The sequence below is a fragment of the Gallus gallus genome, chromosome 15, assembly GCF_016699485.2.
Source record: "Gallus gallus isolate bGalGal1 chromosome 15, bGalGal1.mat.broiler.GRCg7b, whole genome shotgun sequence".
NCBI lineage: Eukaryota > Metazoa > Chordata > Aves > Galliformes > Phasianidae > Gallus > Gallus gallus.
In genome coordinates this window covers 8,897,359-8,918,537 of record NC_052546.1, presented here as the reverse complement: position 1 = coordinate 8,918,537, position 21,179 = coordinate 8,897,359, and the positions used below count along the sequence as shown (strand labels likewise).

Below are 21,179 nucleotides of genomic sequence, written 5' to 3'. Positions count from 1 at the left end.
AGGGAATTTCACCAGTGTTCTTTTTTAGTGAATAGTAGCTAGAGAATTTGTAACTCTCAAAGCTGATGGTATCTTTAAGGATGTATTCTCTTACTGGTTTGTAGGCATCTTAGACTTTTGCAAACAAGATATCTGTGCCTCCTCATCTATCTGACAGCTGCTATAAAGGCTTTGCAAGGCATGAGCCACCACCAATGCTGAAAACAAGGAAACAGACTAGTCCTGCCTATCCAAAGCAATCTGCAAGAAAACTGTCATGTCTGGACATGTATGCTGATTATTCTTTTGACATAATCTTTGTTTTCTTTAGAAAGTAGATTTTATATTTATGATCATGTAATGCTACTCCTATGTCATCCCTTTCTTGTTTGAAGCATGGAATCATGTGCAACAGCACCCACCAGTCCACATAACCCACAGCACAGAACTAGGATCAGCAGTTCTGATTGCCTGCAATGGAGGATTCATCATTTTTTTGGGGAGTAGCAGGGTCAATGCATTGGACTAAAGTATGGACTGTCACGAATGGCACAGGTTAGTGGGTAGCAGAAGTGGGAAGCAGAATTGGGTAGTAAAAGATACCTATTGTATCTTCTATAATTTGTTTTCGTGCAAAAAAATTTCAACTGGTGGTGGTTGCAGAATTATCTTCCTATATTGTAATTGCAGTCCATGTTGAACACACATATGTATGATAAATTGTTTATGTAATCACTATCAGAAGTCTCTTCTGCTTTTAACAGGAAAGAATGTATTTTCTTCAAGGATTTATACTAGAAATCAAAATATTTTTCTCTCAAATTCATGTTGTAAGACATCCAGTAGCGAGCAGACCTGGATTCTTGCAGCCTGAAATTGAAGGGAAGCAATGGATATATGAGGGCTGCTCCCAAAGTAACACCTCCTCTTTTATCGCTGGGTTTCGATGAATTTTTAATTAAACTGAACTCTTTTTTTTTTTTTTTTTTTTACAAGCAGAAACTGTCTGAATGTGATATTAAGTCTTTTGAATACAGTGTATCATATCATAGTTTTGTTTTGTCTGGGAGGACTTTGTGGATAGCTACTCATAGGCATTTACTTTCCAATGAGTGTTATGACCTACCCCCATGCTGCCTGAACCAGGCAAATTTAATTTAATTAAAATAAATTCAACAGCACAAAGACCAAAACAACCAGCTTATACACAAATGTCACAGTCTTGCTACATCAATACAATTGCATGAACCACTACTACAGCAATAAAAGAAATGCCATGAGTGGAGACTGGCCAGCTGCAATAGAGAAAGTAAATCTATCTCCACTACAAAGCAAGGAAAAAAAAACCCACAAACCACCCAAACTCCTCAATCTAGCAAAACTAGGCAGTAGGAACCCAAAATACAATTTGTAAAACACACTGCTAGAGTGACCTGTTTTAAGCAGTTTATTCCATGCCTAGGTTGCCTTTCCTTTGTTTGATTTACATTAGCCTTTTTCATTTCCCTTTTTCCCTTCCTGAGAAAATAAACTGCACAAAGGGTTTTAGATTCAGTGCATCATAGTTGAGGCTGTTCTCCAACTCATTTGTCCCACATTTGTCATTAATTAAGCAAATAGCAGAGAGCAGATGCAAATCCAAACTCATGCCCCTTTAACAAAGAAAGGGGAGAAATAAAATGTAGACAAGTCTCAGTATGGTAACAGAACAAAACCTTTCTGTATGTGTAACCCCGATGAAGTGGAGGAAGGGCAGGCTCTACTTCAGGTCCTTGGAGTGCTCCTTTCCTTTCTTTACTGGAGCTTACATGCCACCTCCAGGACTCGCATAATATTGCACTTCAATCACAAGAACAGGGTGAAGTGCAAGTGCCAGCCTAGCTTTGTCAAGAACAGAATGCTGCTGAATATGTAATACACTGAAAACCTGGGTTATAGGCAAGGCTGGGTTATAAACTGTGAGTGAGGGGGAATTACTTTCTGTTATAGCTTGCCTAGCCCTGTTTCATTTTCCTATGCTTCAACTTTGAGTTAGAAGCAGTGGTTTGATTTCTTGCACAGACTGCATTATGTAAACCACGGTCCTGTTCCAGCTTTGAAATAGTTGGTTCCAAACCTAGGGGCAATGGTCCATGCTGTCTCGATGCTACTGTTATGAAGAGTAGTTTGGTAGTTCAGAGTGTGCTTTAAACTCTGCAGGTCCATTTCTGTTCCTTTTGAGGTTTGGCTATAGATAAATCAACACTGGAATTGCTGCTGCATACCTCACTAACAGCCCACCCAGTTACTTAATGCTGTCAGTCTGAAGAGATTTGACCTTTTCCCCCATGTCTGTAGGACAGATGTATTGTGCATGTTTACTAATACAAGCCTGAAGAAGGCTTAAAAACAAACAAAAACAGCAGAAAGGTTCTCAGAAAAATTTATTTCCATAAATTAAAAACACACACAAAAGAAACAGTAAAATTTTAAATTCACACAAAATTGAACAAATAAAATGCCAAGAGCTTGACGGAGGCTAATGGCACAGGCGTACAAACTCTCACTGAGTTATCTGTTGACATGATAGCATCATATAGACATTTAATCCACAGTTAGCATCCATATCCTAGAAGAGCACCTGGAACACAATATACCAAAGGCCCAACCCATATGAAATGCAATAAATGAGAACTGCTTGCAGAAGATCATACCCAGCAAGCATTAGAACTCAAATGTATGCAGCTACAAGGCCAGGCAGGCAAACTTTCTAATGTACATTAAGTAGTCTTAGCTGCTTCAGTTGCAGCATGATGAAAATAAGATTTTATGTTTTTAAGAAAAAAAAAATCTAACCCTCATAATCAGCAAATTTAGTAAAAAAAGCTGCCTGTCTCTGAAAAACAACTGCTATGTGATGGTACATGTCAAAAGCTTTGTATTTCTTCTCAAGCTGCTCTGGACATCATTCTGTGAGCAATATGTACAAATATCTTTCCATGATGTTACAAAGAAAAAAATTACTGGAGTAGGCTCTCTCTATGAAAAGAGAGTTGTACATATTCTTCCGCAAGGGAAGTATTTAAGACTCCCAAACATACATTCTCTGTATTTTCTTCCTTCAAAAATCTGAGACAGAAGCAGCTCAGAGTGGCAGTTACCTACCTTTGCACCATCATCACTCCCAGTGTACAAAGAACAGCCACAGGGAACGAGGTTGTTCCATGAGTGTTGTAAGTAGGGACAGAAGTGGGAGAGGAAAAAAAGTGCACATACATGACTGATATCTGTTCCTGAGGAGGATGTAGGGAGGAAGAAAAAAAGATGCTTTGTCTCAATTAGCTTACAACTCTATCATAAAAATATAAAACCAAATCAGAATAATCCATAGACCCTAAGGTCTGGGACAACCTAGGCAACTGCTACATCATTTTCTTACTCCTCCAATTATTGTAAATAAAAGGGGATCAAGTGTTTTCTTTCTTATGCCCCCTCTGCTATAACTATTAAAAAGTTAAGAAGTGTTATTTCAAAGCAATTAATTAGAAACAAGACAGAGCAAGTAAGCAGACAAAAAAAAAAAAAAAAAAAACCCACAAAAGTTCCATATTTTGAAGCACATCCGAAGCTTGAACTTTGCTTGGACCCAATTCCCTCCCTCTCACCCATACTGTTTTCTTAAAAGCCCCAGTGAGGTTACAGCTCAATTCTATCACAACAGTAAAAGCCTTCCATTTTAACAGAAGGTTAATTAACACTGTGTCATAATCCCATTCTACAGCATAAAACCATAAAAATATATCTATCTATATGTGTATATATATATCACTCTTGCAACAGCTTCCATCCAGTCAATATTTGGGTAATAAGCGAACATAGAGAAAGTTTCAAATATTTTTTGAAAGGTAGTTGACCTTTTTTTTTTTTTTTTTAATTTTTAGGGATTTCTATAAAAATAAGATCAATTAAAATGTTCCCCAGCAGCTCAATTAGGTTAACCAGACCTTGCCGCTGAAACAGCGTGTCAGTATGTTCAAAGTTTACCTACCTTGTTATTTTATCCTCAAAATCCAAATTACCACTACTCTAAGTCTGCACCTCTCTCTTTTCCTGAGTCTTCCTGATTAATCAGCCTCCAAAACAAGAATGTAAACTGTCATTAATCCCAGCATATAAACTGAGAGCAAAACAAACCCAGAATACATTTATTTCAAGATTCAGGCACAGAGAATGTAATATTCTTCTTCCATCTCTCCACTTTCCAAACTCTGGAATTCAACAGATTACTTGTTAATTCTGAGTTTTCTGCTAGGCCAGTAACCGAAATGCAGGGCAGCAGAAGATAGCGATGGTATTTTCAGTTCTTCATTTATTGGGACTTTATCAAAATACCTGCCCCCTAGATACTTGCTTATTCTGAATGTGAATATAAACTTTATTATATGGATAGGTAACTAAGAAAGTGCAAGTTTTAAGTGACAAATGAAAGAATAAACTAGTTAAATTTGAGCATCCCAGCAAAGACAGCTTCACATGAATAACTTCTATAGGCACTAGAGGACAGAAATTACCTGTACTGCAGCTAGCATTCATTCTGAATTACTCTTCAAGTAAGTTTAACAGAAGTTATCCCAGAAGCGAGCGCTCTTCTCTTAAAACTTATGGCTGAGAACTGCCCAGTGCTGCATCATCTAATGACAAATGGTCTCACTTAATGAAAAAAAATATTTTACACATGCTAGGAGGCTCTTTGTACAACACTAGCTATTGCATAAAACAGTGCTGTACACAGAATATCTAGTTGGGAGCTATCTGAATTACAAACCTAAAGTGGATGTTAAAATCAAGCTGATTATATTTCCTGAAATGAAAATTGCTTCAGAATGAGTCTCAAAGGTTTTGCTGGTGCTTCTTGTATGCAGCAGCTCAGCTCAGCTAATAAAAAGCTCTACCTGCATACCCTATGGCTTAACATACTCATAGGATTTGCATCTGGAGAAGGGGTATAAAGCATCAGCCAATTTGGCAAAAACTCACTATTTAGGAAAAAATAGCAGTGGGCATCATCTTTTCTGACAGTATTACTTATTTTTTTGTTTTGTAATCTCAGTCGTGTTAAAAGGGGTCCTCGTGCTGCAAATAAGGATATACAAAGTGCAAGTTCATTAAAGTCTAGTTATGTGGAACTTCTGCTGCCTGAAGCCAGGAAGGGCATAGAAATTCGTAAGGAACCTTCTAAATAAACAGAAGGAAGAAATAATTGAAAGTAAGGTAGGAATGCTATTTTTAATTATTAAAAATTTAGTGGTATTATCAAGGATGTGTTGGCTAAAATTTATCTTTACCAAACACCACATACTCTGATGTCATATTGTTCAAAAAGCCATTACAGTAGTAACAGCAAATTCAATGTGCAAAGATTTTGGAGTACAGAGTCCCAGCATCATGGGAGGTGCGCTACTTCCTCCCTGATACTCCCACCACTCTCCCCTCGAAAGGTCTTGAAACAGAACTAAATGTTAGCCATAACTTCCAGGGGTTGGGGAAGGAATGCTAAGTCACACGTGACCCTATGAGAATCCCTCCAGTAGCAAAAAAGAAAAAAAAAAAAAAAGATTAAATAGCACCTTAGTGGGTCACAGCCAATACTTGATCATCAGATATTACAAGAGAGTGGTAGAGTAAGGTATGAAGAAATCAGTAGATTTCTCCCAACAGGACTAAGATACATACTAAAGTAGCTCACTGGACCATTTTCAGCTCATGGCTCCCTCCAGTGCTAGAAGACAACTCCTGCTCATCCTCCTTTGCAAAAAATTCTTCAAGGTCCATTAGCTTCTGACTCAGAAGGGCATCTAACTCTGCACTCTGTGGTGCAGCTTTTTTTGCTCGAGTGAAACTTCCCACTGCTTTGATTTTGCCTCGTGCCTTTCTCTTTCGAGGAACAGTGAAGTCCTGAAACTCCAGAATCCGCTTTCTCTTCTGCTGGCTGACAGAAATCAAGTGTCCATTTTTTTCCTTGGGCTCTTCAAAGATTGTTTCCAAGCTCCTGATAGAAGCAGAAGATAGAGCTGATGAATACTCAAGAAGTTATCCCCTTACAAGGACAGGGAGACTGATGCTCCCAAGTAAACACTCCTACTTTTTACATTTTTACAGCCCATTCATATTCCTTCTTGTGTATGTTTATCTACAGTTTGCACCTCCAGCAACTGCACATTTATACTGCTAGCTAAATAATGTTATTGATGCATACGCATGCAGTTTGAATCTCTTTGTATTTCAGTTCAAAAGCACAATTACAGAGAAATTTGATTTTATAGAAGAAAGTACCGGTCTTGACAGTCGTGATATACTTGATAACAGTTATTCTTGTGATTTTAAAGAATATTCAGTTGCCCTCAGATTTTGAAAAGGTGAGTACTGTATGTGGATGGAGACTGGATTGAATGGATAGATAAAAAAAAATACACCTATACTTGGATAACTGCAAATTTTTAGTTCTTATTCTTTTTCACTGTTTTTGATAAGAATTCTGTAAGATACTGATTTTGCATTATCTTTCCATATTGCTTTGAACTTGAGCAATTTTTCAAATCTAACTCCCTCTTAGATTTCAAACCCCTTCAATCTGCTCTTTCTCTCTGCCTAAGTAAGGTATGTTTATCTCAGTGGTGCTCTCATTAGGAAGCAGAACAAACCTGGCTGGAGGTGGGGACTTGTAGTTCTTGTTTGTGTAAATTTCTTCTAGACTAAATTCTTTCTTCTTAAGCCTGAAAAAGCAATGAACAAAATCAAGAAAAAAATCTCAGAAGCATCTTTTAACACCACACTGATTTAGTAGAATCAAGTACCGTTTGTCTTCTATGCTTAAATGCTAACTAATTAGCCTTCAACTTAAAATGTTGAATTAAAATAACTGGGAGTAGAGAAGAAGGAATACACGTGGGTCTGAAGTACCTCATTTCAGGCGGCCTTTTTAAAACACCTGTGTCAAAACTTGACTTGCCTGCACAGATCAATGCTCTTTCTAGCACAACATGATGTTTTGAGATAATGATGCCCAAAAGAAAGAGAAAGCCATTCACAGGTCACTTTTTTTTTCTTTTTTTTTTTTTCTGAGAGGTAAGAAAACACAGTTTAGCAGATTATAACATTTCATCTCTTGAGGCTGATTTTAAAACTTAATTATTCATACTTAATTATCAAGCCAGTATGTGAAGAAATGCAGTCCTTTGTCAAGGCTGGCACTTCTATACAATAAATAAAATAACCAAACAAGTTAGTAATGAGTCCATTTAAATGGTATGGCTCACCTTTTTGGTTTGGGTAGTCCCATTGGAGTAAGGTTATGATCTAGCCTAGGAACAGTTTTCCTGATTCGGATCTGTGAGACTTTCTTTGGCCTCTTTTCTGGCTCAGTCTTAAGGAAAAAAAGAAAAAAAAAAAAAGTTAAGATGAAGGAGGTAATTACCATGTCAGTTACCAAATTGCCTACTCTGCTTTGCGTTTTCCACTCTATTTCTGCTTAAAGAAAAAAAAAAAAAACAGAGACTAGGACTAGAAGCCTTGTCTTTTAACATTTAATAGGTAACATTCATCAGCAGATTTCTGAGATACCGAAAATCTCAAATGAACTCACTTTTTTCAGTTCTGTGTCATCTTGGGATCTCAAACAGTCTGGAATGGAAGTATCTGCTTCATCAAGGGCATGGACCTGAAGTTCAGGTTCTGGAAGCATAGGGGGCAATGCTTCCGAAAGCAAGCAAGAGTTTGGTAGTGGAAGAGGGAATGGAGGTTCCAGACTGTAAAAGAAGAAGAAGAGGATATAAGTAGATCAAGACCCAATTTATGTTGCAACTCCATTCCACGCTCTTGTCCCTAAATTGCAATACGGGCACATAAAACAACGTGGTTCATAGAAATACCTAAGTGAACACTTTCTCCACTACGTGCTTACAGCCAAAAACTGCTGCAGCTCACATTGATACTGAAATAAACTAAATTGCCCGTACTTTGAATACCTGATTTTAGCATTATTTTTCTTTCCATACAGTTTATAGCTCTATTTAGTAGTTACTGATAGAAAACAATTAATGTTTCTGTTGTGTCAGCAAATTTGTCACAGGTATTAATTTAGTACTTTTTATTCACAGATAAAATTTAAGTTTTTACATCTGCCATTCCAACACTGAAAAAAAGTAGAAGAAAGTATCAGCACCTTATTTCCACTTCCTCAAGCAAAAAGAACATATTTATCCAAGTAAGAAAACTAAGTTCTGCAGTTTCGCATACATATTTCATAGTAAGATACTTAACGTGCTTGAAAGCAACAGCATTGTTCTGTGCAGTGATCTACTTGGTGTTTGTGTGAATGCCCCCGTACATTCCCCTTCAACATCCAATCAGTGTGTTTCTCTAGAACTTTAATCAGAAAGCTATTACTGAAGTGAACTGTCAAAAACTGAAACACAAAATGGTATCAATGTCTCTTTCTAAGAAAGCTATTGATCCAGCTACTCAGAATAAATATCAAAGTTCTAGATACTCACCATATCTCATGGCCTGCAGTCTGTAGTGCTTCCATACCCTGTACAGGTAAGTGTGGTAATATGGCATAGCTGGTTCAACAGACAAAAAAAAAAACAGAGAGAGAGAAGTTAGACCTACATTATAAAAAAAAAAAAAAAAAAAGGGTTAAAATATTCTTAATATTATCTGGACTGTAAGACAAAAAATGCTAATGTTGGGAATGGAAAGGGTAAGAAGTAGTAGCAAGAGCAATACAGTAGCAAACCACATCTGTCACTTAGCCTGCTAATAACTAGATTTCCCTGATAGCTTGGTAGGGAAATAGTTCTACTTCCACTTAACAATGTAGTAGTAAGAAAAAGGAAATGAAAATACAGAGAGAAGGAGACAAATAATTGCAATTTTTGAGCTAATGCTTGAACTAATGCTATTTAAGTCTAGATTCCTTATTAAAAAACAACTTTTAAAATCAAACAAAAATAATGGATAATTTTTCTACTAAATAAAAAAGGGCATGGTGGAACAGCAGAAAGTGCAAAGAAGGATTTTCATTAAATTGTCTCTCTACTGTCTCTAACTCCCACAGTGTTACTGGAATACACTTAACGAGAATAACCAGAGGCCCTTCCATAAGGTTTGGTAATATCTATGGTGTAAAAAAATAATAAAGATCAGCACATCAGCTCTAGGTCCTTTAACATTAAACTTTACTTTGTGTCCATACTATTAACAGCAATAAAAAAAGGAGTAAGCTGGAACAGCTTTTATTACCTCAAACAGCAAATCTTGTACTTGCTGCTCTTCCAAACTAGCAGCTAAATGTACTGAATGTACTGACGTAACGAAATTACAGCCAGACTGGAATGCTACAGAATAAAAAATAATCAGCTGCGCTGAAAATGCTTCCATGCTGCACCAAATTCACTTTCTTGTATTTCTGTATTTATAAGCCAGAATTTCTTACATATGGTATACATATTTTCTATATTTATTTCTATGCAATCATACAGATTTTGAGTAAACAAATTTAAGGGAGATTACTGAATTATCCTTTTGCCACTGTTTCTGTTAATATGTTTAGAAGAATTATTAGTTGATGAGAACAAGCTATCAATTTCTAGCAAAACAGAATCTAAAATGGTGTAATATATTTAAAGGTTATTTTTTTTCTTTCAATTATTTTATATCCAAATCCTTTGATTATACTTTTTGTGCAATTATTTTAGAAATTAGAATTCACTTTCTACATTTCCTTACAATTCTGGAAACATTCTTTCAGACTTATTGCCTTAAATTCACTACAGTAAATTAACTTTAAAGAAAACCCAAGTGGGCCAGAAGCATTAAGTGTACCCAGACAGATACATCAATTCCTTTCAAATATCTAAGAAGAAAAAACAAACTGCGCTTTATGCTACTTTAACTTTGGGCATTTTTCACATAGAGTGATAAGATTTCACTTGTCTTCTCTTCTTCAGGAAAAAGTAATTCACAGCAAAATAGCTGTCTTATTTTAAGCCAATTGCTCAAACCTTAGTGTTTACTGGTGTGATCACTTCCAAAGTACTAATTTGTACACTAGAAAATTCAGCCTGAAATATTGCCTCATGTGGGGCAAAAAAAAGAAACCAGGTCTTGTAGAATATGCTGCAAAGTTGTCTCTGAATCATTATTCAAATTCTATCTTTTAGTGCAGAGAACTCACAAAATGGAGCAGTTATTTCATACTCTTACTCAAATCTTTCTAGTAGAAATGAGAATTTATACTAGCAAGTGATAAACTTACAGGTATTTTCTCCACTTATGCAAAGTAAAATGCAGTATTAATTATATAAAAGTCAAATTCAACAGTTCTTGACAGACTGCCACATTAAACACAAGAGTTAATGAAACGGATTTATGAACTTACAGTCTGTCCAGGAATCTCAAGACTGCAAGATCAGGGACTGAACTGTCCTGTGTCTCAGGTAGCAGTAACTGAGACGTAATGGGTGAAAAGTTTGCACAAGAGCATGCAAAAATCTCATACCAGCACTAGGAACCTCTTCTTTTAGTCTGTTTCTCAGCAAAAAGATTTCAAATTCAGTTAGGAAAGTTAAATGAAATATGCAAAGTAGACATCAGTGCTCTTCCCACTCATATTGAGATGGACAGACACACCAAAATTCCTCACCGGCCTGAAATGGAGCTAGGGTTGCGTGTGCCAACAATTCAATACATCTGGCACACACTATCAAAGGCACAGTACACGTAAAGAGGTTTCAATTAGCACAGAACAGTCATGGAATACAAATAAAGATTTAACTGAATTCCCGCCCCGCCCCAATTAGGTTCTTCTTAATCTGATATTCAATATTTTATAGTGGTTCAAGTGAAACTTGTGGGTCAGACCTCTGAAAAAAACTCTCCTACCTCAGAAATCCAGTTGTTCTGCAGTCACTCTGAAAAGACCTAATGAAGTAGCTCACCTTTCTGCATTATATATTCTGATGCATGATGTGTTTATTTTGCATGGGAGAAGAAAATAGAGTTAGCCATTCTGCCAAAAGAGGACAGCATTAAAGAAGTGAAGGCAAATATATTTAAATTTAGCTAACACTGTTCCATAGGTAAGAACCTTCCATGATAAGCCATTTTGGGAGCAGAACATGTAGATTTGGAATGGGGGAAACTGATCCTGCAACACAAGCTTCTATCACCCTCACTTCCCCAAAAAAAGAAGCAAGAACATACCCTAAACATATTTATTCTCAGAAATAAGTTGATGAGTTTTACCTGTTCTCGATGCCCACACTTGGCTGCCACTTGCAGTGACTGGAATGAAGAGGAGTGATTTCGGAGGGACGGGCAGAAGGACCATGCTGACTCCATATGGATAGCGCCCTGCCCAAGGAGTACGGTAGGGAAGAGACCAGGTCATCTGATACATTAGATGCCCCTTTCAGACCCTGGTTAAATTGGGATATAAATAGTCTCTGGATGGTAGGAATATGACTGGTTAAGTTTCTTCTTCTCGTCCAAATCCTGTAACATCCAGGTGAAGAAAGTGCTAACACGGTATGAAGGCCAAGCATGGAGCAACTTCCTGTTCTTTTAGCTATGGCATTTCTTCTGTGATCAGGATGAAGTGCAACAACCTCTGGGGTTGTTACAGAGAGAGGGGCATGCAGCTCATGATCTTGACTGGAATCTTCCTTGATTGCTGTTGCATCTGAACAGCTCTGAGAAAGGAGGAAAGTCCACTTTGAAGGTGGTGCAGGCATTTCTTCCAAAACCAGTCGGTGATGTACAGAGTGCTGAGATGTAGTCCGTGTGAGGTCTGTCACAGGACTGGAGTCCAATTTTATGTGAAAAGAAATTGGGAACACTGGGGTATTCAAGAAAGACGATGGAGAATTGTTGCTCGACTCTAAAGAAGGTATTTTGGTAGATCCTACTGAATAAAGTGCCAAAGATTGAAAGCTGAACATCTTGGTACACCAACTGTCAGCCCAGCGTGAGTGTAAGTTCCTGTTAATGCAAGAGAAAGCTTCCAATAGATTTTTAGATCTACGTTGGCTGTACCTCGCAGCCACTGGAAGAATTTCAGAAGAATACGGCAGAGATTCCAAGGTATGGATGCTTGTGGCAGGTACCAGTAATTTGCTGGCTATTGCAGACAGCTTGCTCAGTAATGCTGGTTCTTTGGTACATTTTCTGAATTTCAAGCTGCTCAGCAAACTGCACCTCTTGGCCTTCTGCCTTGGCATATGGACAAATCTCATGGCTATTTCCTTTTTCACTGTTGGTGATTTATAGGCAAAGTACAAAGATTTGAGGACTGTGTTTTCCTGTTTAGGGGGCATTTCTAAGGGAGGCTCCAGAAGAGTTGAACTTTTAGTTTTTTTTATTTTTCTTACAGTATCTAGTTGATATGACGTGGGAACTTTTTTGCATGTTCTTCCAGGCTGTATTTTTAATGGGAGAGGTCCTCTTAGTTTATTTCTAGTTCCAAAGGCACCAAGAATTCCATTATAACCTGACTTAAGGTTCAGGTTTTCCATTTCTGAATCCTGAGTCTTTAAAAAACGTGAACTAGTAGTATCAGTGGTAATCTTTGGCCTTTTGATTTCTTGTAAAGTGCTACACAGTTTATTTTCACTGCTTCTAACAACAAAAATGTCCTTTGAAGGACTTGCAAACTTTGTATTTCTTGACATCACCAACTCATTTGAAGAACTGCATAAAAGTTCAGAACTGTACAATATGCTTGGATGCACTGCAACTTTTGCTTTCGCTTTGTATGCTGCCTTCTTTTCTTGTTTTGCCTTGTCTGACCCGTGCACTTTCACCTCCTCATACTTTTTCTTTCGTTTACGTGCCTGACATTTGTCTACTTTATCAAATCTCACTGAATCTGAAGTCTCATTTTCCATGGAAACTGAATGAGCTGGTATAGCGTCTTGACATCCTGTAATTTCCTTTGTATTATCTTTACTCTGTGCATTTAATTTGTAAGGCACACATACTTCACATTGAGCTACATAATTTGGTAATGATTCTTTGCAACTGTTTGACAGCATGTTCATTTCATTGTATTTGAATTCTGGTGAAGTTTCTGTGTCAGATGCACCTGCAGTTTGACAGTCTTGCACAGCTTCTGAAAGTAAACTGGGATGAGTGAAGCTTGCAGGCTTTGTAGCGTTTTTTTCCTTTGAAAGACTGCTTAGGTCAGGTCTTGGGATTTCTTCAAAACCTTTTTCATAGTTCTCAGTACTGACAGTAACTGTTTTACTACTAGACTCTTCTGAACCTTCTAACGAGGCCCATAAGCAATTTTCTCCATCAAGTAAGGAGTGTATGGGCAACTTTTTTTTATAAGACACTTCTCTTTCCATCTTCTCTTCTGTACATGCATACTTCAACTTCTCTCCACAATCAGCACTTTTCAGTAAGGTCACATCCATGACTCTTGCAGTTAGCACACCATGCCTCTCAACTCTCTGCCTTTCTTTGTTGCATGCACAAACAGTTTGACTTTTTGCACCTTTCAGAGAGCTAGTTGCCTTTTCATCCTCTGAAGACTGTATTTCAGTATTGCTAGCTTCTCTCCTAATGTATATTGTTACAGAAAGAGGTTTTGTCACTGAAGAACCTTTACAACAAATTTCATCTGAAGATGAATCACTATTATCTATGCCTGTATTCTCAGATGACACAAATAACTTTTCTTTCTGAGGCAAAGAGTTAGCTAAGTTCAGAGCTGATAGTGTTTCTGAATCCCCGTGAGTGTCATTAGAAGAATCCTGGATGTTAAACTTCACAAAACAGGATGGACCCATGTCCTTGTCAGCATCAGTTTCTTTACCAGGCTCCAACATTAACTGTGAGCAAGAGTTATTTAAGATAGACTTTATTCTCAGACTTCTGTTTTCCATCTCTGAAAGTACATGCATTTTTTTTGGCTTATAAAACAGACTCCCATGAATTGATGAGAAGGGCAAAAATGAGATATTAACTGTATTTGCTTGGTCCCCAGTTAACCACTTCATCTTTGCCAAGGATTGCTGCGTTGTATTTCCTGAAAATACTAGCTCTGCTTTGTCTTTCACACATTTGCTGGCCAAACCATGCTGTGAATATTGTGATTTGCTATCAAAAAAGCTTTCTTCATGAATTCCTTTATCTTCTCTTCCACAGCTGTTCTCTTTTTCTTTTAGTTTTGTCATCTTCTCTTGAATTACATCACTGACAAAACCTGTGCATGCCGAGTAGTCTGTGTTTCTTAAACCACTTGAAGACTCAAAATCCACTGCATTCTCTTTTACAGTTCTTTGAAAACCATCTTCTCTTACATGTTTATGAACTATCAGAGTCAGGTCATCACCTTTTTTTAATAGCATATCTTCATGTTGGCTAGAGCTGATTGACAGTTTAGCTTCCTCTGCAGAAGTAGCGATATACTGTAAACCAGTATTTGGCTCTTTGTTTAAGCTTTCTACATGTTGCTTTCTGCCAGGAACCAGGCCATAGACCTCACTCTGGTGTGCAAGAAACTGATTTTCCATTGGAGAAATTGTCATTTCTGTTTGTATAGCACGTCTTGTTTGCATATTCATATTGTTGAATAATGGACATGCACCACAGATAGAAAAACTGTACTCAGAACTAGCTGTGAGTGATGACATTCCTTTCTTCCCAGATATGCCCAGTTCTCTCATCTTCAGGAGTAATGGAGAGTTGCAAAATTCAAAATTATGAACATAATTTTTTTTGTTCAAATTTCTGACTAATAGCTGTTCACCAGTCTTACTTCTCCAATTGCCTATTTTATCAAATTCATCTCTGTGGACAGCACACACGCTAAATTGGTCTTTTGCCTCATCTTTGTCACAAATAATTTCACTGCAATCTGTTAATTTACAAAGATTAAATTGTTTCATATTTTCAGATTCCATATTCTTATTTGAAATGTCATCTCCTACTAAGGTAGCAGTAGACTCCTCTGCATCGTAAGTTAGGAAAAACATGCTTTTTTCTGTGGAAATATCATTTATCCCACGCAGAGCTACGCATCTGTTGCCCCAGTCATCTTGATAGGGAAGAGATCTACATGACAAAGGGCAATGTTCTTCCAGAAAACTGATTGTCTTTTTACTACCATATCCACCTGAAATTTCTCCTTCCGAACTATCATTTTCATCAATCTTCATCTCAATATCAGCCTTAAAAAAATTACTTTCCAGGACAGCATCATCCACAGGTGTACTACTTGATAAGATACTGGAAGTAGTGGCAGCTGTATGCTGGTCTTTTAAAGTCTGATTACTAGAATTCCATGTGTTGCTATGTTCATTTTCTAAACCAGCATCTACACTCTCTACCTTCCCTTCTGAAGACTTCCTGTTCTTCTGGGAAATGTGGCCTGTGATACTGGATTCATCAGAAGCCTTGGGATTTATTGAGGACTTGAATTTGTCTTTATGCAGCACAAATTCAGCAACTTGTTCCTCTGTTGTCCCAGAAGAACCAAATGATTCTTTTCCAGATAGATTATCCTGAGCCTTGTCCTTGCTTGCGGCTTCATTAGCAGTACAAAACAGACACTCATCACAGTGAGGCTCTCTTGATTTTTGTGCAACAGGAGGTAGAAGTACATTTAGTGCATAAATCAAATTAGTTTCTTTGCCAGAAAACTCTAACATTGTATTACTCTGAGATTTCTGTTCAAACAGTTGTACCTCAGGTGATTCATCTTCTTGCTTGACAGAAAGATCCTGAATAGCAATAGAACTGAAAACTGAAGGATGACAGTGCTCAAAATGAGCACTCTCTTGAGCGTCAGTGTTACCTCCCACAGCAATCTCTCTCTGGATTTCAGCAGCCTCTTCAAATTCAGAGCTGTATGATTTACCTGTACTATCATTTGTTTCCCCATCATCTGTTTTATCACCAGATAATTCTTTGTTACTTAGTGCTGAGAGATGCTCTACTGGCATGGACTTGGAGATGCAGTCCTTTACAAATCCAGTTCTGTGATCATAATTAGTCTGACTTGTCATGCTTTCAGGAAGATGCTTTTTTGAGGTTTCATTGATAATTCCATGGATTGCAGTACTGTTGTTGTCTAGTGACATATTTCTAAAGTCCAGATAACAGACACTTTCCAGAACCGAACACATACCTTGGGAACTTTTTATGGAGAGCATTCTACAACTTCCTACTGATGATAACCTAACAGGTTCATTATGTCTAGGTGGAAGAACGGTACAGAAGTCACAAGTATTGTTTTCTTCTTCCTGCTGATAAGTCTGGCAATTATCAAGTGATGTACTGAATTCATTAGCAAGATTTTGTCTAGGTAACTTTTCTTCTGTAGTCTCCAAAATAGATACAACATTGCCCTCTGTTCTCAATGACATGTCAGCATGGGCTTTCAACCCATTATATTCACTTATTTCTTGTGAGTGTTCTGTTGTTGATTCAACGTCCATAACTTTTAAAGGCTCTATGAAATCTAGCCTGGTGGTTTCTGAAACCCCAGCTCTAGCCATGACTGTGTCTGTGTCTGGGCATTCATCGCTCTCAGGTGGAAGACCTTTACTCACACTGCCATTCTGGTATCCTGCTTTACTAAATATTCTAGTCCCATCAGCCTTCATACCTTGTGCTTCTTCAGTAAGCTTTGGGAGAGTTTCAGCTGTCACCTGAACGTTTGCTTGGTTTTCTCCTGCATAAGGAAAATAAAGTAAATCAGTACCATACAATACATTTGGAAGGCATTTAGCTTACCATGTTTCTCTTGGCGAAATAAACACTATTGTGTATAGTCTGTCTTGGTTATCAAAGCTTTTGAAGAAGTGATAATCGAAGCGAGCAATTCAAATACAAACCATTAAAAAAAAGCAAACAACTCCATCACAAACCTAATGTAATAAATGCAGTCCTTTTTACTAAAGATATTCCACATGAGCAGCAGATATCCTGTATTTTTCAGATTCCTCTGATAACAAACCAGAAGCAATACAGGTCCTGTAACTCAATACATTTGAAGTCTTGGCCAACATCATAATATTTATTTGTTACATAAAAGCTCAGCACAGCTGGGTACTTTATCTGCTATATTCTAGAAACATGGCTGGGCATTGAGTTGTCATTTCCATTTCCTATTCCTTGAAGGCATTTTTGTCATAAGTATCCCACAGGAGGACAACCTATATCTCATTCTGTCCAAGCAATTTGGATTGTTAATAAATATTTTTGTAAAGTCATGAAGAGAATGACAAAGTTCAAAAATGAGAGAGTTGCTGTTCAATATCCTTATATTCCAAACTTTACATATGCACTCATATTTCTGCACATCATTTTCATATTTCCAACTAAGGATCAAGACCAGATGGTGTTACAAAAAAGTGTTATTATAGCAAATTAAGACAGAGGAGTTGGATGCGATGACCTCTGCGAGCCCCTTCCAACTCAAACAATTCTACGATTCTAAGATTTCCTCAATCAACAACAAGACATGAGAGAGAAAAAAAAATAATTACTAGCTGTAGGCCAAGTGACAAAATCATTTGGAGCTAGAAAATTACAACTCATAATTAAACTAAGGATGAGTTTTGCTATATTCTTCCTTTGAATTCTAGACTTTTAGTTTTCTAAAAATTAGAAAATGGATGAGTCATGTTTTTACATCTTTGTTATTACCACTGTCATGTAAACCAGCTCTGAAGAATAAGGAAATGCAAAACATCTGCTACAAACAAGAGCTTCTACTTTGGGGTATATAAGTATTCCAGCAAAATAACTAAAACACATCTTTTATGTAAAAAGTATTTAGGAAAGTATATAGACAATTGTGAAAAAGCAAAGGATGAAACTTTCATATTGTCTGAACAATGCAGAGTAACAGCTTCTACTGTAGAACAAATTAAATGAGCCATCTTACAATTACTCATCAATTTTAAATCAACAAAAAGGAATCTGAGAGAAAAGCAGAGGCAGACAGGCATGTACAACAAAAATACGCACCTTTGATCTTCAGAAATGCTGCTATTTCGGTGCAACAGGTTGCTGAAGAATTTACCTCATGCTTGCTTAGATGAGGAGCCTCCTGAAACATGACAAAAATAGAAGTGGATATCGATCAATTTTCTGAAACATTTCAGGGACTGTACCTGCTCATCTAGGTTAGTTCTGTCTGAGAAGGACAAACCTCAGAACATTTAAGCCCTTCTAGAGGCATTCACACAAGCACTTGCCATTCCTTTCTGGACCTATCAATCAACAGCACCTCAGCATTGAATAGTGATGCATCCAGAAGACATATTTAGCATTGTAAAGTGCTGCTGTAGTTAGCAGCAGAGAAGTACTCCCATGCAAGCAGTTAAAATGTAGGTAGTTTAAATGGAAATGGTTGCAAATATGAATCAGAGGAATGATCCAGTCTCCAAGCCTCCCTCGCATCCCAAGCCATTACTGTATGCTTTTGGTAAGATGCAAGTCTTTCCTGTTATTTACTAGAATTTGTCTTCTACCATTCCTTCCCTTGGCTCAAAATCACAAAAACATAGAACAGGTGACCTAGGTCTACTTTGGAAGAAAAGAAACAAACAAACAAAAAAAATCCCAACCCAATCCAATAAACCATCTGAATATTTGAAGTACACGAAAGTTCATCTTGGAAACCTGACTATGGAAAAACTAGTTATTTTCACAACTCTTCAAATAGAAAACAGGTATCAAAAAGGAAAAAAATATATATATTTTAAATGACAAAATATTTTGTTATTATGAAACACTGTAAACCATGCAACTTATCCAGATAGTTCTAATGCTGGTATATGTTCAGTCAGAATACGTTTTTTTTTTCCTCCCATGTTCTTCTATATGTAAAAACCCTGTTTACAAACTACAGAAAACTGATCAACAGGAACTAAAAAATCTTGACTTTTTAATAAAGAGTTCTGCAACTCTTCAGTTGTTGGGAAACTATTTGGCAAATTTTTCAGCAAGTCTTTGCCTAGAAATAACATTGTTATCATCAGTCTTTGCTAGAGGGGAGGAAAAATAAACCATGACCTTGTGAGCTCCTTATTTTGAAAGGGAACGCTAACAGTTCACTAACTCTTACCTTGTTACAAACGATAATTCCAAAAATGAAAAAGAATCTTCATTTTCAGAGTAAAATTGAAACGCTAGGCTGAAGCCCCCTGTGGCATTAAAATACAATTACCAGACTGAAATAGCTGTTAATTAGCGGTTAGTACTCTGACTAAGGATGATACTTGTAAAACGTGCTGTATCCACAGAACACAGGTATTGGCCTAAAAGCTTTCTCACCTGTTTCTTTTTCCTTCTTTTTAGCCACCAGTCAGTTTTGGTCCTTTCTCTGTTACATACCTGCCTCTTACCATTCCACCGGTATTTAAAAAACCTTGATTTTTTAAAACACCACTGGTCTACTCAAATATACTCAGTTTTTCACTGTAGCTGTGATAATCTCAGTAATGACACACACGATAGAAGTCACAAATAAGTAGAAAATCACACAGACAAAATCCTGTGCCTTGTGGCAATGTTAAATTCCAAATACCACACAGATACGTTTTTTTCCTAATTTACTTACTTGTTTTAACCATTTTCCCCCAGGATTTAGAACACAGCATTCAGCGTGGTCCTCTTCGGCATCTTTTGCTTCTTTACCTCCTTGCTGGCGTTCACCACTAGAACAGTCTTGTTTCCTCCGAGTTTGTTTGTTTTCTTCATTGTTTTCAACATCTCCATCATTCAGTAATTCTTCAGTAAGCAGTTCTGCTGGCTCCCAGTGAACCTCTCTGACCATATCATCCAGATGTGCTGCCCCCTCACCAAAGCCTTTTGCCTCCAAAGTCCTGTGGTGCTCAGATGACAGCTCATTACTGCATGCCAGCTCAGGTGTGGACACATCAGGCTTTGCATCTAACCCAGCACCGGGCTCAGACACAGCCATAAGGCCAGCGGGGATGCTGAGCGGCAGCCCCTTGTGCAGGTCCTCAGTGCCAGTACAGGCAGAGGAGTCAAGGAGACATTCCACCCCAGATGAGAGCATGGGGGCAGCTGGAGGCCCACTGTCTTTCACAGTTTACCCTAAAAATAAAAACAACATTAAATCAACAAAGATAGGCGTAATCTCAAGAACAAAAAAACAAGCTTTGCTGTTAAAGGTTCAAAGATGCTCAGAGAGCCGGAGCACCCCTACTGTGGAGAGAGGCTGTAGGAGCTTGTTGGAGAAGAGAAGGCTCCAGGGAGACTTCACTGCAGTGCCTTCCAGCACTCGAGGGGTGCTTATAAAAAGGAAGAGGAACAACTTGACACTGTCTGATGATGACTGGACAAGGGAGAATGGCTTTAAATTAAGAGAGGAGATTTAGGTCGGATATTAGGTGAAAATTCTTGACTCAGACGGTGGTAAGACCCCAGAAAATAAGACCTGTGAGTGCCCCATCCCTGGAGGCACCTGAGGCCATGGGCAGCCTGAGATGGGGGGCAGCAGCACAGCGCAGGGCTTGGGGCTGTAAGGTGCCCTCCGATCCAACGCTGCTACGGCTCTGTGACTCTGTAACTTCAGGAAGGGGCTGAGAACTATTTGGGCACCCAAGCAAACGCTTCGTTAACAGAGGGCCCGCAGTGACCAGCGCTGCTGAGCCACAATTCCACAGCTCCAACTCCCAGGGATCTCCGAAAGAGACGCAGGGAACCTCGGGGCTCGCAGCACGCTCTGCTTCCCGGCTAAACCGAAGCATCCTTCCCCCTCCTGTCATTTTCCGAACCTTTCAACTGTCGCAAAGCCGCACTCCCGCGGCTCTTCCAACCCTCACGGGCGCTCCGCCCGGAGCCCCGCACCGCGGCGGGACGTGACGGGACGGGACGTGACGCACCGCCGGCACCGGGCCGCCCCCAGCAGCGAGGGCCCGGCCCAGCTCTCCGGGAGCTGCGGCAGACGCACGGCGCGCTCCGGGCACGGCTTTGTTCGACGTGCGGCCCAGCACCGCCCAGCGCCTCCCTGCGCGGCCCCGGCCTCTGCAGCCCCGCACCGCGGGACGAGGCGGCCCCATCCGGCGAGGGCACAACCTCCGCCGTCCCGCCACCCCCCGCTGCCGTTACCCGCGGCCGCTCCGCTCCTCGCCGCTCCGCAGCCCGCTCACATCACTTCCTCATCCGGGCCCGCC

The 21,179-nt window shown here is 38.7% G+C and overlaps 2 protein-coding genes across 16 annotated transcripts in view; one reads left to right on the top strand and one right to left on the bottom strand.

The window, feature by feature from the left end:
• The window catches only part of SXPH (saxiphilin), a 22,013-nt gene extending 13,499 nt beyond the window's left edge, over positions 1–8,514 (top strand). The window contains exons 17-19 of one of the 4 annotated variants that reach the window (XR_006931575.1): positions 375–534; positions 6,245–6,374; positions 8,115–8,514. Coding sequence is in view for 1 of the 4 variants with exons in the window: in XM_025155728.3 (XP_025011496.2) it covers positions 105–154 (50 nt within the window). In the remaining 3 variants the exon portion in view is untranslated. Of the gene's footprint in view, positions 1–104; positions 6,375–8,114 lie in introns of those variants that run through there. The other 3 variants (XR_005840064.2, XR_005840065.2, XM_025155728.3) reach the window with 3 other exon arrangements.
• PRR14L (proline rich 14-like) lies at positions 2,386–21,179 on the bottom strand. Of its 12 annotated transcripts, none has more exons than XR_005840054.2 (11): positions 21,115–21,179; positions 19,598–20,097; positions 18,001–18,082; positions 11,266–16,699; positions 10,400–10,976; positions 9,262–9,356; positions 8,511–8,579; positions 7,601–7,763; positions 7,275–7,381; positions 6,660–6,731; positions 2,386–6,007 (listed from the first exon to the last, which is right to left on the bottom strand). XR_005840054.2 is itself a non-coding variant. In XM_015275419.4 (9 exons), exons 2-9 carry the CDS (start codon positions 20,057–20,059, stop codon positions 5,701–5,703), a joined length of 6,696 nt encoding a protein of 2,231 aa, XP_015130905.2. In that variant the 5' UTR covers positions 20,060–20,097; positions 20,781–21,179; the 3' UTR covers positions 2,386–5,700. The 12 variants fall into 12 exon arrangements, 3 of the variants coding, with proteins under 3 accessions (XP_015130905.2, XP_415250.5, XP_046757297.1); XR_005840055.2 differs by having other exon boundaries at positions 10,903–10,976; XR_005840050.2 differs by having other exon boundaries at positions 9,262–10,976.